Raw genomic sequence first — 18,351 nt, 5'->3', positions numbered from 1 at the left:
GCCTCGTGTCCCTAATACCTTGCGTCTCCGTTGCCTAAAGAAGTGCCTGACACAGAGTAGGTGCTCAATAAATTGCTTGTCAAACGAATGAATGAAATTCTGCAAACACCTTGAGAGCAAGAGGGAGCCAGCATTTGCCAGAGCTGAAGGGAGGCCATTTGCAGAAATGAATCAGCCCATTGCTCTGAGCTTCTTAAGTGGCCTCCCCACTGGGTGGCCAAGGATGCTCGCTTGGGGTGGCTTCTGCCATTTCTGAAGTTGAGGTACAAGGACGTAACCTTACCTTTTTTGGGGGGATGGTATATAAAGAGCCATGAGTCAGGTGGACCTGGGTGCAAGCTCTGGCTCTACCACTTACCAGCAGTGTGACCTTCAAAATGGGGATACTACTAATAAGTACTAGCATTTCTTCTTGTGAAGGCTGGGTGCCAGGCCCTGTGTTGAACCTCTCACGCGTAGCTATAATCCCCACCTCAATCCAAAGGACTGTGCTATGGTTACAGCTGTCGCTTTACCTGGAGGAAACGGAGCCACGGAGAGGCGAAGTAAGTGCCTGAGATCATAGGCTGTAAGAGGCAGAGCCGGGATTGGAGCCTGGGCAGTGTTACTGCACTGTGCTTTATATGTTACCTGATCTCCTGGCGTATGAGATAAGAGATGCAAACTGCTTAGCTGATGCCTGGCACATAGTCATCAGTGCTCAGAGAATGCTAACAGCTGTCTAGTGAGTTTAGGCACCAACAGTCTGAGGATCAAGGCAGAGCTAGGGAAGGGGGATGGAGGCTGATGGGGGGCTTGGTAGTCTTCTGTTGGCAGCTGAGCCCCACACCAGGGACACCAGCTGAAAGCCTCATTCTCCATCCCCCAGAGAGGCCTTGGAGCCTCCTCCCTTGGCCTTCCAGATTGACAGACCTGAGTGAGGAGGGCTGGGCGTGGACTCAGGAGGTGGAGACTTATCTCAGGCAGACTAATCAGGCCACAGGGTGAAATTAAAAGGGAGGAGGAAAACAGTGACCCGTCAGAACGCAGCAAGGTGGCCAGGAGAGAAGCTGGGGACACAGGGCGTGTGGCGGTCGGGAGCCAGGGGCACAGGATGGCCCCACAGAGAGCTGTGCGGCTGTCCCTGAAGAAGCCCACCTATGCAGTGTGTGTGGTGGGAGTCGAGACATATGTGGATGTTCACAGGTGAGAACTGGGAGATGCACACCTGGCTGCAGAGGGCTGGACTAGAACGGAGGACCCCCAGGCAATGGGGTGGGTGTCCAGGACCTGTTTTGACAGCAGAGCAGGTGGAGCTGGCTGTAGAGCCTGGGAGGGAAGGACTCGGCCATCAGGTCCACCCTGGGGCTCCGGCTTCAGCACCAGGGTCAGGACCCTGGCGGCCCGTCCTTGGGTAAGGGTTCCGGCTCTGAGCCCTGGGGCCGGGCTTTGAGGTCTGGTTCTCTGCGTTCAGATATCTGAGTAGAACTTGTGTGGAGGATCAGAATGAATTGTTGCTCGAGACAGGAACAGGACTGGGCATCTTCCAGTTTCTCTCCTACATACAAACCATCTCTGTGAGGTCGAGGGGTGGGGTGTGTGGCAACCTGATCGTTGGAGGCTAACCAAGGTGATAGGGATCAGGAGGGAGTGGTTAGGGGAACCAGTCAATGAGTTAAAAAGGAAAAGAACTTGCGATGAGACCTGGGGCTCGTGTTTGCCATGATGATGATGGCAGTGATGATGGCGTAATAACATCTGAGAGGCGGCAGAAGCATCAGCTTCTGTTGGCCCAGGTCCTCCCTGTCCTGGCTCTGCCCAGATGAGAGTATGCGCAGGGACCTGGCTTAACCTCAGTTTCCCCACCTGGCCACTGATAGAGTTAGACCTGGGCATTTCTGGGGGCCTTTCTGCCTCTGACAGACTGGCCGTGGATTCCATCGTGCTGGATCAGATAGGGCTGGAGGCCCTGCAGATGAGGGATGGGGGTTGGAGTCCCCTCCCAGAGGAGGTGGGGGCAGGGGTCTGTCACAAGGTTAGGGTCGGGCTTCTACTGCCCTCTTGGGTCTCAGCCCCTGTGCTTTCCCAGTCTGGTTAATGGATGCTGGGCCTGGCTTCCCACCTGTCCTCAGGTGAGCCTATGCCCCAGAAGCCCTCCCCTCCCCTCTCTTGAGCAGTGGCCTGGAGCTCCTGTGACAAGGCTGAGGAAGGAGAGCCAGGAGCCCTGAGGTCAGACTTTGGCTCTAACTCATGCTGGGGGCCCCGGTGTGAGGCCGGTTCTCTCAAAACTAGGTGGCCAGCAGAGATCCCACTTTCTTCTACCTCGTTTTTTAAAAATAATTTTTTAACTTTTCGATTACAGTTGACATACAATATTATATTACTTCAGGTGTACAAAATAGCGATTAGACATTTATATCCCTTATGAAATGATCCCCCCGATAAGTCTAGTGCTCATCTGACACCATACATAGTCATTACACTATTATCGCCTATATTCCCTATGCCGTACTTTACATTTCTGTCTCCTGCCCTTTTGACATAGAATCGCCAGACTTAGCCAGCAAAAATACAGGACACCCGGTTAGGTTTGCATTTCATATAAACAGCAACTAATTTTTTTTTAGTACAGCAGCCCTCCCCTTCTTAGGCACAGTTTCGGTTTCCTGTGGTCAACCGTGGTCTGAAAATATTAAAGGGCAAATTTCAGAAATAATTCGTATGTTTTAAATTGTGCGCCCTTCCGAGAAGCGTGATAAAATCTCGAGTCGCCCTGTTTCATCCCTCCCGAGACGTGAATTATCCCTTTGTCCAGTGTATCCACCTCACTTCCTCTCCTCAACACAAGTATCTTGTTATAGTCGTTCTATTTTGTTATTAGTTATTGTTGTTAATCTCTTACTGTGCCTAATTTATAAATTAAACTTTATTATAGGTATGTATGTATAGGAAAAAACAGTATATCTAAGTACTATCCATGGTTTCAGGCATCCAGTGGGGGTCTTAGAACATATCCCTCGTGGATAAAGGGATATACTTGTATTTAAAAAAACCCTGCTGTTTAGTTGAAATTCAAATTTAGCTAGACATCCTTCACTTTATCTGGCGACCCTACTCTAACACCGAGAGCAGGACAGCAGTCTCTTATGGGCCCCCATCTTCCCGATTCCAGACTCCTGTTTTCATCCTAGGGGATGGCTGTTTCTGGAAGGCAATTTCAGAACCTTAGGCCCTTCGTAGAGCTGCTAAGGTCAGAAGCATTTGACTGGGAGCCAAGAGACCTGGGTACACGTCCTAGCTCTGCCGCTGACTTGCTGTCTGGCCCGGGCCAGTCACTGGCCCTCTCTGAGCCCTGACAAGATGAGCTGGTCCCCTCTTCAGTTCAATGTGGAGGTGAAGTGCCCAGACTCTGGAGTTGAACAGACTTGGATTTTCACCTCAGCTCCATGCGTGGCTGTGTGACTCAGGCCACTTGCTACACTCCTCTGGGCCTCGTTTCCTCATCTGACTAATGGAGAAGCATTAGTATGGACCTTAATGGGTTAGGGGGAAGATAAATGAGACATGCACGTGTAGGGCCTCTTGCATGGTGGGTGCCCTGGGAGTGGGAGGTGCTCACAGCAACACTGGCTCTGTGGGTTCCCTTTGAACGATGCTGCCTGTAAACTCCTTTGGGATCCCCAAGCACCTTAGCATCCTCAAATGTGGACACCTGTGCAGCTGAGGGGACTGAGGAAGCTGGCTGGGTTGTCTGTAGCCGCTGTGCTCCAGTTGATTCTTAAAGGAGGTGCTGCTTCGGGGTCCTGAATGAGCACTTAGAGAGACCTGCACCCAGGAGCCCTTTATCCTTGGGTGTTGGTGGTGACTAGGGTCATAGCCACTGAGAGTCTCTCAGCTAGAAAATAGAAGTTTGTTCTGTAGCAAATTGGTTTAAAAGTAGACCCGACAGTGAGGTCCGCCGTAAGTGCAGAAAGGGGGACGTGGAATTGTCAAGACAGGTAGGAGAAAAGGGTGTGACATTGTCAACCTGGGGCAGTTTTAAGAGGAGCCTGAAGCTCACTCCAGGGACTGGGCTGTCTACACTTGATAATGAACTTGGGGGTCCCCTACTCCCTTGCTAGGTGTCTTGTCAGCTGAGGCCAAGCAAAGGGTTTCTATTTAGCCTTGCTAGTAGAAGTGGGGAAGCTCCCCAGAAGAAATGTGCCAGTCACCTGAGCTGCCCCAAATCTGAGCCCTCCAGGAAAGCCAGTGGAGATGGGCATGGGGCGATGACATCACAGGAAGTGATTCATTTCCCCAGGTGCAGTGTGGACTAGTTATTTGGAGAAATATTTGTCTTTGGGGTAATTGTGTGTCCTAACCTAAGGAACCCCTAGAAATCGCCTGACTCAGCACATGCTACAGATCCTATCCCCTCACCCCAAAGTGCTAGCTCACCACCCTGACCCCCTGGGTCTGGCTGGACCTCCCTAGTGTCCCTGTCCTTGCTTGGAGGCGGCCCTAGAGGACTCATGCAGAAAAAATGGGGCTAGGTAGCATGGAGAATCCACCAGGGGTCCAGCCTGGCCCTTCTTGTCTGTCCAGAGGGGAGAATCAGAGGCCTAGGCTGGAGGCCATAGTGGACCTTTTATTCTTAGATGGAGGAGAAGGCTGGCTTAGCTAGGGACGAGGACACGCTCCTGGATTTTTCTCAAGCCTCCTCCAGCCTTGCAAAAAGCGTCACAGCAAAAGAGACCCTTTGGATCAGAAATGGCCAGAATTCAAGGAGCACAGAGGGGAGGGTCTCTGTAGGGCCTCTCAGACGAGCCAGAGAGAGGACCCAGGCCACTAACCTTTTTCTGGGGTTCCCTATATTTTGAAAAATGAAAATGTCAAAACAGAGTTATAAAACCTGTGGTAAATATGTTCTAATGTTTACATCGAGTAAATTAATGCTTTTAAATTGCGCAGAAGTACAGTGAGGCACAATTATGGGGTTGACGCCGGCACTAATCACAGTGACTGATGGGTTCTGACAGCCAGGCTGGGACACAGGTGTGAAGCCGGGTGAAAACCTTCTCTCTTTCTTGCCCCATCCTATTGCTACATCGCATTCCTTGATCAGAAGTAATGTTAAAGTTTAAATTGGTAGGTTCTTGGGGACTATCAGGCCAGGACCCCTATAAGTCCCACTGCGCTACGAGAAGCCCGAGAGCCATAGACTGTGGATGTGGAATGGCAGAGCGTGTCCGTGTTTGAGACATGAGATATCGGTATCGGGGAGGGCCTCAGAGGTCAGCCACTGCTTAATTATACAGATGCCCCTGTTGTCACCTGCCATTTTCAGACCGGAGGAGAAATCTCTTCTTAGTCATTCCTTCCTCCCTTCTTCTGCCCCCGTCACCCCTCCCCTGCGGTCCACCTCCCGCTCCTATCATTTCCATCTCACATCTCCGTTGATTTCCCTCCTCTCCTCTGTCTCTGTCCAGCCCCTTCACCTGATGCCCTCTCCACCTTCCCCTCGACCCCGCCCTTCTGCTCTTGGTGGGCTGGAGCCAGCCAGGACTGGGAGGGCCTGAGATAAGTTCACTCTCCTGAGCCGGTGGACCCTGGGAGGAGCTTCCAGATGCCACGATGGCTATGTTTCTCCTCTCCCTCGAAACCAGATGATAAACTTGAGTTAAAGTATGGTCTGCAGAGCCCCAGCAGGTGGAAGCTTCTGGGAGGCAGCATCCAGCTGAGCGAAAGGAAAAGGTTTCTAATTATCTGAGTTGTGAAAGCACAGAGGACTGTGAGGTAGTGAGCTGTCTGTCACAGGAAGTATTCAAGCATGGAGTCCTGTGCTTGACAGGGCGTTGAGCCGGATGACCCTCGAGACTCCTCTCTGAGCTCAGGCCTGTGAAGATACTCCACAGTCTCCATGTCTCAGGGCAAGCAGGAACCAGACGGTCACAGACACTGCCCACTTGGCCTGAGCCAGCCTCACCCCTCCAAGGTTCAGGTGCGTGGAGGGGAGGCAGGGTCTTGGCTTTCCTGCCCTCGGCCTCCCCTACCGGCTCCCAAGGAAGCATATGGAGTAGTTTGTGCTACAAATTTCAACATTTTCCTTTTTTTTGTTCCTACATCTTCTGGTCCTGCCCGGGGCACGCTTGGGGTGCACAGGCTCATTTTAACATCGGCCAGGACAGCGCACAGCTGCTTCCTGCTGCTTCCTCCTGCCTTTGCCAGCTCTTTGACTCTAGGAACTCACCTAACCTGAGAGAAATTCTTCCTCTGCCAAATGAGGACAATAACGCACATCTGGGAGGGTTGTTGTACAGCGTAGATGACATTAGAGGTATCAAAAGTTGAGCATATGTAGTAGGTGCTTGAAAATGCCGCCCCCATAGACCCCACCCCAATATTACCTGTGAACCATGCTATCCTTATGCTTCCACATGCCTTGCCGAAACAAGCGCACGTGGCTGGGGATTTTTTGTTGATTTGCGACTCCCCATTCCGCCCTCTGCGCCTCCTCTTGTGAGATTCTCTGAGGATCGATCGACTCCATGCTTTCTGCAGCCTCTTTCTAACCTGGAGCGCCGGGCCTGCTCTGGCTCCGGGAGTGAGGACTGGCGGAATGAGTCAGGCGGGGCGCTGCTCTGGCTGGCACAGACGGACTATGAGGGGCCCCAGGGAAGGTCCCCACCAGTGCTGAGGGGATGGGAAAGGACAGGAGGTTCCGGCCTGAGTGGGCTGGGGCTGTTTGGGAGGAAGAGTAAAGGGAACGATGACGATGGCACCTCACGCTTTTGAAGCGCCTACTGTGTGCCAAGCACTTTAAGTGCATCGATTCATGGAATCCGCCATCAGCTCTAGGAAGTAGCTCTTTGGATTATATCCATGTGCCAGAGGAAAATCAAGGCTCAGAGCAGCTGGGTGATTGGATTTGAGGCCACACTCTACACAGAGCCTTCATCCTGCAGAGGAGGTGGCATTTGAACTTGGTCTTCAAGAATGTAAAAGATTGCCCCCTCCCACACTCTCCTCCCGCACTGGGGGGCAGAGGGCAAAGTGAGGGCACAGGCTCATTAGCATAATACTGGAAATGATGATAAAGATAATAAAGATGATTACCCTACCTGGGCATCTCCCGTCTGGTAATGATTGTAGCTCCTTTCATTTAAAGGGGTGCTTTCAAATCCATTACTTTGCCTGACTGTGAGTTTAGGGACTTTCCAGGGCTGCATATGGGGGTTTGGTTGGGTCTGGGGGCTGCACCATGAGACTCCACTACAGCAAAGCTGTGGGGTAGACGTGTATTGAGAAGCTCCCTCAGAGCTGGTGAAGCAAACTCCACTGGGGGCAACCTGGGGCTCACCCCAAACTCCCATGCCTGCCTGTCTGCCCCCCGCCCCAAGATCAGACCTTAATCCACAACCCCACCCATAGATCCAGAGCCTGAGAGTTGAGAAAAGGCAGCATGAACCCCAAAGCCCAGATGGTCAAGTGCCTGCCTGGCATAGCCTGCCAAGTGCGGCCATGGGCAGGAAACCGCAGCCCCCTCCCTGGCAGCCTGTGATGCTCCTGCTGGGGTGGCCTTAGCTCTCCTGCACTGTTTTCACCCTGAGAGGCGGCATGAGGACAATGACCTGGATGGGGGTGATGGGACCTTGAAGGCATCGGGGCCAGGACTTGGTCAGGCCCCCCCTCAGAGGACAGGGGAGACCTGGGCCTCAGCCCTGCCTATCAGGTGTCTCCTACCAGAAGCCACTTTTCCCTAAGGCCTGTCCTCTCCTTGTAGAGACTCATCTGGCACCTGTAAGGGAGAAAGAAGCTGAGGCCAGGACCCCAGCACCTCAGAGGGGGGTGAACTGAGACATGAGCAGCTGAGCGAGGTGGGGCGGGGGGTGGAAGGAAGGCAGGCCAGGCTTGAAAGGTCTCGAGAGTCCCAGAATGTCAACTTTTGCCCAAAGCTGGAGACCGGCTCCCTGGAACTCCCCACCCCTTGACAGGGCTGCGTGCGGTGATCGCATCCCTGGGTGGGGTGGGGCGGGGGTCTCCGGGTCTCCCATGAGCTGGAAACCCTTCGGCTGCCAGCTGGGTGCCCTGGGGCCAGGCGGACTGGAGTCCAATCCCAGCTCTGGCACGTCCCAGCTGGGAAGTCCTGGGAAGGCCTGTCCATGCCCTGTCTTCACCCATAAAACAAGGGTTTATGTGTCCTGGTCCGTGCCAGGCGCTGAGCTGGGCGCCGACATGACAGTAACGTTAGAGAAGGCAAAACACAAAAAGTCTCTGCGTTCAAGAGGGAGAAATGGGAGTGACGGGCAATAGAAAATACATCGAATCCCCATAATATGTCAGGTCGTAAGTGCCGTGGGTTAAAATGAAGCCGGGTCATGGGGTTAGGGAGCATGGGGTTCACGGCGTCATCTATGTCACACTGTTTTAACAGGGGCAGTCAAGGACACCCTCCTGAGGAGGAAATGAAGGAGTGGCTCTCAGGGGATATCTGTGAGGAGAAAAAAGACTACAAATGCAGAGGGCCTAAGGCAGGAGCTAGCTGGGCACCCTGGAGAGAGAGCAAGGGGCTGCGTCTGCAGGAGGGAGGGTGAGGAGAGCCATAGGGTCTGGAAGCCAGGCTGGGGAAGACCGCAGAGGCTCCGTGGAAAGGTCACGGAGCAGGAGGGACATCATGTGACTTTTGTTTTAAGACGATCCCTCCACTGCTGTGTTGAAAACAGACTCTGGGCAGCAGGAGGGGAAGCAGGAGACAGCCTATTATGAAAGTCCACATGGACCAGGGTTAGCCATGCAGGAGGTGAGAGCGTCATCTGGAGATGTGGTGGTTTGCCGAGAGGCTGGATGTGAGCGAGAGGGAAGGAGAGGCCGGGATGATTCTGGGGGTGGAGCAGCTGGGGACTGCCTGGGATGCGTCTGGACAGGGCATGAGCAAGGGAGGTAGGAGTTTAGTTTTGGATACGTTCACCTTAAAACGCCTGTTAGACACCCAAGGGAGACGTTAAAAAGACAGCTATACGAGTCTGGAGATGGAAAAGTGGGAGTTCTAAGCGTCTCGATGGGGAAGCAGACATCACCGAGCGCATGAGTGTCGGCAGAGAGAAGAGGATGGAGCACGGAGCCCCGGGGCCAAAGGGGTTGGAGCCAGCTGGACAGTCACAAGAGTCCTGGCGAGACATCTGGCCCATCGCTGGGTGTGTCTATTCCAATTACACATTCCAGAACTGGGGGGAAAAAAACACAGGATGGGCTTGGGGACTCACCGGACCCACTGTGAGAGGGACCTGGACTAAACCCGTTGACCACCTGACCACCATAAACCTCTACTCTGTCTGGTGCACGACACTGATGTTGTAGGTCTCTTGAAATTAGTGTCGGTTCAGAGCCAGTGTCCAGTAAAACTGGAAAAGTCTGATTATTTCCTTTTCCCCATGCAGTCGCCCTGGTGTAAGGCTGTAAGTCCCCTTGGAGAAGGCTGAAGGAAAGGTGAACAGTACAAGTTTTTAGCAGTGTAGCAGGCTCCCCCCACCCCGAGGGAACCTGATTGTCCATTTATTTAGAAAGCTTACCAGCCTGTTGTCAAACATAGCTATGATTTAAAATTAAACTACGTAAACTTAGAATTAAAGAAATCATGTTAAAAACAAAAGTAATAAATACGCACGATGCATCACTTTCTTATTATTTTACTACGTTCTACCATTATCTAGCTCCGGAGAGCATTCGCCTCCGCGTGGTAGAAACAGTTACATGTGAGCTGCCACAGTGTGTCTCTTTGCAACTCTGAGTTAGGTGAGGTTGCATCGAGGACTTGAAATTGGTCGTAGTGGGAATATTTACACCATGGAAATCGGCCAGGGCTGCCCATCGGGACTCCATTGATTATTTTGTTGGTTGCGTAGACTTCAGGAAGCAATGAAGAAAAAGTTAGGCAGATGAAACTTAAAGTGTGCTGTATTTCAGCCAGCGCGTTATGATTGGCACAAAAACGCTGAGGAAGTTTTCTTCCAATATCATCCGACTTAGTAAAGAAGCTGCTGGCGTCACTGATGGAGCGAGGTGTGCCGCTGTCGTTGCTTCCACTTTCATTTTCCTCTCGGACATAAAAGACAGTATTGATCGACATTCACATCACACATCGGATTTAACGACAGCCAATTTATTGAGGAAAGAATTAGCGGATTGGGACGCAACTTTGTGCGTGGAATGGTGCTCGAATTGCAACCATAGTGTTAGCTGTAGTTACAAGAGAGGCATTCTGTAAGAGTCCATTTGTACAACGAATTTTACAATACAGAGTGATATACATTGTCCTATTATTTGTAGGTTGTGTGCTATACTTAATTTATATCAGTAAAATTTATGACAAACTTATATATGTGCCCTCCCCTAGCCCTATCTGCTGGTCATCAACCATCTGGGACGCTCTGGATGTCAGGGAGGGAGAAAGACGCAGCAGAGGAGGCAGACAGAAGCTGGGAGGTTCGAGGCCAGGTGGGAAAGTCAAAGGGCAGTTGATCATTTGGGTCAAATGCCTCCGATAGGTCACCAAGAGGAAGAAGAGAAAGGATCTTTGGATTTTGCAACAGGATGGTTCAGAGGGCACAGAGGGGATGATGGCCGAAGAAATGAGGGTGTGGGTGGACCAGGGAGGATGATCAGGGCGATGTTTACAGCATACGCACATGCTCGGTGACGGAGACCGAGAAGGGGACAAGGCCAGAGCGATGCCTTTAAGTAGGGAGGGTGCCCCCAGGGAGGGACGGGGCCACTCGTCTGTTGTCCCAGGAGGGCAGGCATGGATGTGTGTGCAGAGGCAGCTGGGCCCGCAGATGAAGCGGAGAGAAGGCGGAGGTTGCCGTTCTGAGAGAGGAAGGGGAGCAGGCGAGGGAGGTTTCCAGAGAGAGGAAAATGTATGGAATGGCTTTCTAGAACCACGAAAGAGAACAGAGCCCTGGTGAAGGGAAGAGAGGACAAGAGGGAGCGAGGGCTGGTGAGAAGCGGGTAGACAGGGCTCAGCCTCCAAGGGTTGCAGGTCCCAGTGGAAATGAAAGCTTGGGGGAGGGATGGGCATGTTAGATGGAGTGAGCTGGCAGCTGAGGGTGGCATCAGAGTGAGCTGCTGGCGGGGGAGTTTGTAGCAGGTTCAATTCTTCGTAATGACAAAGTCCGGGGTTGGCCCCCGGAAGAGGGGGGCTGAGGATCGCCGGAATAGAGGAGGTCAAGAGACGGAGGGGGCAGGGAAATGGCGTACCTCCCATGGGGCTATTGAAATGAGAAATGGTAATAACAGTGCTGGAGACAGGCGTGAGCTGACGTCCTCAAGGAATGAGGACAGCGTGACAACGACGTGGAGGTGACAGTGAGGAGCGAGGAGGAGCCTTGCCAACCTCCAGGCCCCGTGGTCGGAGGGAGCAAGGGAGAAACAGCCCCCACTGAGAAGGCTGCGGGGAGACCATGTCTGCTGCAAGGAGCAGGTGTCTGTCAGAGGGCAAAGGCCAAGGAAATCCCCGGATGTGGCTGAGACCACCATGCGATGATGGCTTACGAGAGTGGCTGGGACTCAGGGAGGATGGGAGCCGGGGTCAGATTAGACGATGAGAGTCTGGGGGACTTGAGTTTCTTTGGCGACCAATTAAACGGTGGTGAAGGTCATGTAAGGTCATGAGAAGATTCCTGAAGGTATAATGGCTCGTGGGGACGATGAGGCCATGAGTGTGGGGTGAGGGAGGTGGGTCTGGCCAGCAGCCTGCAAGGCTCTGGGGCCCCTCTCCCTGCAGCCTCATCTGTAAAGTGAGAGGAATAGTAACCACCTTGTGGGGCTGCGGTGAGCATCCGAGAGCCAGGCACAGAACTGGGACTGTTGTAACTATGACCAATGTCCCCGTTGTCAATGGAGGCAGTTGTTTGATGTGGGTCAGGGAGGGGTGTCTGGTTTCTTCAGAGGGTTTAATATTTGGGTGGGTTCTTAGGAGTCCAGGAAAGGATGGAGGCAGGAGCATATATCAAAGGACCTCGCCGGCCCTGCCATCTTTGCAGCCAGGTGGGCATTTGTAAGTGGGCGTGATCTTGGGTGATGACTCAAGGCTGATGGCTCTGCCCTGGCGGACTGCAGCAGAGAGCCCTGACACGTAGAGAGGGAGAAACGCCGACATGGGGTTGCCTCGTCGGACTTCCTCTCTAGGCTGTGAGCTCCACATGGCCCAGGGCCTCAAGGATCACTGGGGCTTAGCACAGTGCTCAGCAGAGGGAGGCACACAGTTCATGCTTGTTCGGGGAATGAAGAAGGACAAGATGCACTGACAGAGGCTCTGTGGGCTTAGCTCAGGGTGCCTGTACCCTGAGTTTGCATCCCCTTCCCTATGGCCCAGGAAGGCTGGCCCCTAAGTGCTGTGGCTGGGAGCAGCTGGTGGTGTGAGCAGTGTGGAAGCTCCGAAGATGAATACCCCGGGCTGGCACCTGACAGACTGGTTTCTTGATCCCCTTTTCTGGAGCCCAGGGCTCTGGGGTATCAGGTGCATGTAATGCACCAGGTGGATGGGGAGAAGATGCCCTGGGTACCAGTCAAACCCTGAGTACAGATGGGCCTGAGTTGCCCTGCAGAGTAGGGAAAACCGAATCCATTCACTTATTTAACAAGGATTTATGAGCATTGACTATGTTAGAGGTGCTGGGGACCCAGCAGGAGAGGTGGGCGATAAACCACAGCATGATTAAGAGTCAGAGCAGAGTGACAGGGATGGGGAGAGCGGGGAGAAGGCAGGGCAAGGTGCAGCATCAGATGGAGTGATGGAGTCGGGGCTGATGTTTAAGCCAAGCCCTGATAAAGTAAAGGAGTGAGCCTCGTGGACATCTGGGGGAAGAGCACTCTATGAAGAGGCAATAGCCAGTGCGAAGGCCCTGAGGCAGGGCAGCCTGGCAGCTTTGTGGAAAAGTGGGAAGATCAGTGTGGTTGGAGCAGAGTGGGCCAGGGGGAGTATAGTGGGGAGGAGGAGGTCGGGGAAGTGGTGGGGAAGATCAGGAGGGACCTTGTATGCCATTGTGGGGACTTGGCTGAGTTTGGGGGAACCACTGCTTTTGAACAAAAAGGAGCAATACAATTCTGACTTATGTGTGCTGGGTGCAAGCAGACTGGAAGGGGCTCGGTGGTACCAGTGAGGAGGCTGCCCGGCTATCCCAGGGGGTAGGGATGGCAGTGGAGGTGGCGAGATGAGGTTGACCAGGTGGATTTCCTGTCAATTAGAGAATTTAGAAGCATCAGAGTGGGAAGCCCTGGGGTGGGATCGGGGTGTCTAGACGTTTGCCCTCTCTGCTCTCTGGAGCTTGGGGGCACTGTTGGAATGGAGGGTTAGACATTGTGGCTCAGCCGCAGCCCCAGCTCCCCTTGGTCTGCCTTATGTCTTGGTTTGCCGAAAGGGTTCTGCCACTGGAACAAAGCTCAACGCCCTTGTTCTGCTCCAACTCCATCATGTTACAGGTGGGGAGACTGAGGCCAGGGGCTGATGGGCCCAGGGTGGGTCACACGGGGGTCAGTGGAGAGCTGGGGTAGAGTCCAGGTTGCCTGGTGCCCAGCTAGGCTGGTCTCCTGGCCAGTGACACGCCCCCTGATGCTCCCCAACACAGTTGTTGGGAGGTGCTGTTTGCATGGCCTGCCTGCCCCAGCCACTACCCCACCATAGTCTCTCTCCTGAGACCTGGACACTTTCTCCCTTTCTTTTCTCTGTCAGGGATGTACCCAAGGGTGCTGAGACCTTTGGGGTCTCCGGGAGCTCTGGGGTGGAGATCTCCATGGCCTATGATCCAGCACGGGTGACAGAGCCCACAGGAAAGGCCCACTGGCCCCTGGACGCCTATGTGGATGTGATCATATCTGTGGACACAGCCAGTAAGGACTTAAATGATATCAAGGTAAGACGCTCCTCCCCATAGTAAGGGGCTGCATGTCCCCACCCCCATCCCAGGTAAGAGCCCCCCAAAGCATACCTCCATCCACATATCATCCCACTCAACCAAATTCCACAAAGCTTTTGACACCTGCATCCACGCAACACATTCCGATACAACCCAAACACACAAGGCCACCCCAATGCGCAACAGCACATATATATATGCCAATGAATTCTCCCATAAAAACACAGCCTGCCTACTCGCCCTTCAGATTCACAAACACCCCCGCATTAATTCTGTGCTCAGCCTAACACAGGTCCCAGGCAAGCCCCTCGCTCTCACATAGGCAGGACTCCGTAGCACCACCGTGCTCACACGTGCATGCAGACAGATACATATCTGGATGTGCATGTGTCTCCCATACCTAAGGAATAAGGATGACACCCTCCTCCCTCGCCCCCAGCCACCCACCACACACACGGTGACCCATTGATTGGACAGGGACAATACAGGGACTGTGCAGCCTTTGCGAGCAGAGGTCCTGGAGCCCGCCATGGGCTCAAACCCTACTTCTTCTGCCTACCAGCTACGAGCCTACAGGAAGGGCCCTGAGTAGCCTCTTTGTGGATGGGCTCTGTCCATTGGGGACACGTTGGGGCTGTGGAGGTGGCCTGGGTAGGGTACTTGGCATGGGTTTGGGGCCATGGGAAAAGCGCCTGACCAGTGGACAGAGCCCATCCACAAAGAGGCTACTCAGGGCCCTTCCTGTAGGCTCGTAGCTGGTAGGCAGAAGAAGTAGGGTTTGAGCCCATGGCGGGCTCCAGGACCTCTGCTCGCAAAGGCTGCACAGTCCCTGTATTGTCCCTGTCCAATCAATGGGTCACCGTGTGTGTGGTGGGTGGCTGGGGGCGAGTGAGGAGGGTGTCATCCTTATTCCTTAGGTATGGGAGACATGGACCCTCGGCAGCAGGGGAAACCTGGGAGTCCTCATGCTTGCCCCGCCTCTGAACAGGGCTGTTGGGAGGTGCGGGTGACTGCCACATCCCCGGCCGCTGCCACCTCTGAAGAGGCAGCTGTGCTGGCTTAGGGCTGACCATGTTCCCACAGGTGAAGGTCTCCTACTTCAGGCGGCACGAGGACGATGCCCTGGGCCACAGCGTGCTCTATCTCACTGGCGTTGGTACGTCCTGCCTGCCTGGTTCTCCGTACATCCCCTCACCCCTCCGTGTTGGCTGTTGAGGGTCTTAGGGCAGCACTGAGGACCAGCCCATGGCCAGCTTCCTCTACCATCAAGGGGTGTGGCTCCTTCGGAGGCCTTCTGTCCACTCTAGAACTCAGGGATGAAGACCCAGCAATATTTAGGGCCACGGGAATCTGGAAACTGCAATGTCCGTGTGTCAACAGCTACACAATGGGCCTCCTTCAACTGGCGTCTCACCTATCATGCCCACTGGAACATCAAGATTCAGCACCAAACCTTAGACAGCCCTGCATCCCTTCAGCCTGAGCCCTAGGCAGCTGGCTCTGAGAACTGTGGAACCAGCACCCAGAGCCTCAGGCCTAGTCCCCAACATCCAGAGTCAGGGCAACCAAGAGTCAGCAATTCAGCACACGTAGATGAGCAAGAAATTCAAGACCCAAAGCGTTGGGTCCCTCCAATGCCCAGAACCACACAGGACTGCCACAAAGGCTTCCTGGTTCTCGTGGGTTTGGGGAGAGGGCAAAGCTTTCCCCGACCTGGATGTTATGGGTGTGTTGATGGGACTGGGTGAGCCCCTGAGGCCTCTTTCTGTCCCTTTTCAGACATCTCCCTCGATGCTGACACGGGCCGCAAAGGCAACGTGAAAAGGGGCCAAGGCAACAAGGTGAGACTGTCCTGGCTACCCCAAGACAGCGGGGTCGACAGGCAAACCTGGGGATGGTCCTGGGGTGGGGTGGACCCTCCCTCCGGAAGGGTGATGGATTCCTAGGGTCTCTGGTATCTGACAGTGTGGGGAACCCATCCGGGGACTGCCAGATCGGCACAAGTGGGTATTAACTTACACTGTGTGATGGACGTGCTGTGTGACTCCCGAAAAACAGCTCACCCTCTCTGGGCCTCTCTTATGCCACCTCAGAATTGGGACTGGTTCTTGTGCTTGGTGCCTATTCTATTTCCTGGGCTTTATTTGGAACTTCAAATATGGTAGGTGCTTTGTAAAAGGTTGTCGAGTGACTAAATGAAGGCAAGGGGAAGACATGGCTTCTGGTAGAGGAGGCTGGGTAGAGAGTCCCAGGTAGACCCTGAAGAGTGAGGAGGAGGATGGGGTGGGCTCAAGGCATCACCCCCACAGGAAGTATCTGGAAGCCATCCTAGGAGGGTAGAAGATGTGGTGTACAGGGAAAGACCTCAGAGAGGAAGCCTGGGTCACAAGGCTTAGGGGACAAGATGGGGCAGGGAAGCCATGGGTGGCTGTGCAGGTCGTTCACTGCACAAGGTTGCTTGGGCCAGGTGGTGAGTGGGGCCTGTGATGCAGATCACGGCTTGGGCCCTGGCTCAGGGCAGCCCGGTACGGTGCCCTAGACCTGAGTTCGAATCCCATCTATGTGACTTGGAGCTCAGTTCCCAGAGCCTCTTTTCCACCTTCTGTGAAATGGGAAAGTGGCTCCCGGGTCCGGTGGGGATGAAGTGGAGGCATGTCAGGAAGAGCTTCACAGAGGCAGGGCCCCAGCCGTCATTCCCGCCTCAGCTCGAACCCCCTTGCAGGGCTTGTGCGACTGTGGGTGGACGGGTCCCACGGGAGTGCTGGGATGAAGAGGGTCTCCCAGGATTCTCCAGTCCCATCAAGGTCAGGGCGAGGCAGCCTCTGTCCCCCTGGCAGGGCCAAAGCTCAGCAGGCTGGTGAAGGCTGTTTCTCCCTTCCTCCTCCTGTGTGGTGGCTGGGTGGGGGCTGCTGTGTACGGTAGTGCAGGTTGTTCACTGCACAAGGATGGAGTGGCTTTGGGTCTAGAGACCTGGAGCTCAGTCCCCAGATCTATGAGGCCTCTTTAAATCTTTAAGAAAACCTAGGATGCAGAGGTCTTCAAGCTAACAAAGCAGCCAGCCTTAACCACATCCAGAACCCCTTCCAGAGCCCCCCGGGTCCCCCTGACCCCGAAGCCTTTTGTTTTGCCTCAGAAAAGCTGGCGCTGGGGCCCTGAGGGCTATGGGGCCATCCTGCTGGTGAACTGTGACCGGGACAGTCTCAGGTCCAGGGGCCTTGACCACGCCGACAGCCAGCTGACATCACTGGATGGTGAGTGACAGTAGGGGCATGTGGTGTTGTCCAGGGTGATGGTGCGGGGTGGCGAAGCATTGGGGAGATGGGAGAGGAGCCTGATGCTGGGGTGCCACTCTCTTCAGACCTGAAGGACATGTCCCCGATGGTGCTGACCTGCGATGGCCCCGACAAACTCTTTGACAACCACATGCTGGTCTTGAATGTGTCATATTCTGATTCCAAAAGAGTGGGGGTCTTCTGTGCTCGGGGTGAGTGGCCTGGTGGGGCCTCTTCCCACCCTGCTCTGTCCTCTGCTTCCCACACTCTTTCTTTCTTCTCTCGTGCACATCTCTCCCTTCCTTCCATCACCTTTCGTGACTCTCACTACAGCCACCCTGTCAGGACACAGCGTGTCACCCAAGGAGGTTCGATAGCTAGTCCCATTTTACAGAGGGAAAACCGAGGCTCAGATGCATGCATTCCCTGTCGTAAGCTCACACGACCACTTGGGGGCGGAGCAGCCATTCAAACCCAGGTCTGTTGCGCGCCAAAGCCCCTCCTCTTTCCACTGCCCCTGTCTCCTCCCCTCTGATCCCTGGATGCCTGACAAGCACTGTCCAGACAGGGCGAGGTCGGGCCAGGAGCTAGTGAAGCTGAGGCCCAGGCCCGCCCTTGGAACTGCTCTGCCAGAGATTTAATTAATCAAAGTCTGTGGCTTAAGAAAATACCAGTCCTCACCCCTGAGGTGCCCTACTACTCATTTTCGTCCACGGCAAGAGGCCTCTCCTAGCCCTTTCTTCTTCCTCTTCACCCTCCTCTGTTCAGACTGACTCAGAACCTGTCGTTCTGGCTAAATCGACCTAGCAGGAACCAGAATGTTCCTTCGGGTGCATCGATGGTGGCCGTTTAGGCAGAGGCCTGGCCCGAAAACCACTGTGGTACCAGAACGGGAGCAAAGTCTCAGTGAGTGAACTGATGACCGTTCCCGCAGCTGACCAGAGCGTGCCAGGGTGACATTCCCCAGCCAACCCTCAGGGGAGGACGACACGGGGCAGGGTGGAACCACTACATTTGTTTAGTCCATTTTACTACTCGATTTAAGAAAATAATAATAATTTTGCATAACATAAATTTAACTATTTTAAAGCCAACAGTTCAGTGGAATTTAGTGCAGTCTCAATGTGGTGCAGCCACCACCTTGGTCTGGTTCCGAGACATTCTCATCCCTCCCCCAATAAAACCCTGTACTGGTACCAGTCATTCCCCCG

At 54.0% G+C, this 18,351-nt stretch overlaps 1 protein-coding gene across 1 annotated transcript in view; it reads left to right on the top strand.

The window, feature by feature from the left end:
* The first annotated feature begins 1,010 nt into the window (after positions 1-1,010).
* Positions 1,011-18,351, top strand: part of PADI1 (peptidyl arginine deiminase 1) — a 33,070-nt gene continuing 15,729 nt past the window's right edge. Inside the window, 6 exon segments of the mRNA XM_039842092.1 lie at positions 1,011-1,185; positions 13,685-13,865; positions 14,952-15,024; positions 15,648-15,709; positions 17,002-17,119; positions 17,227-17,352. Coding sequence (XP_039698026.1) covers positions 1,094-1,185; positions 13,685-13,865; positions 14,952-15,024; positions 15,648-15,709; positions 17,002-17,119; positions 17,227-17,352 — 652 coding nt within the window. The 5' untranslated portion in view covers positions 1,011-1,093.

Source organism: Pteropus medius, unplaced genomic scaffold, assembly GCF_902729225.1.
Source record: "Pteropus medius unplaced genomic scaffold, Ma_sr-lr_union100, whole genome shotgun sequence".
In the NCBI taxonomy this organism is placed as follows: domain Eukaryota; kingdom Metazoa; phylum Chordata; class Mammalia; order Chiroptera; family Pteropodidae; genus Pteropus; species Pteropus medius.
Note: the sequence above shows the minus strand (reverse complement) of the source record. Positions and strands in the feature narration are given on the sequence as shown.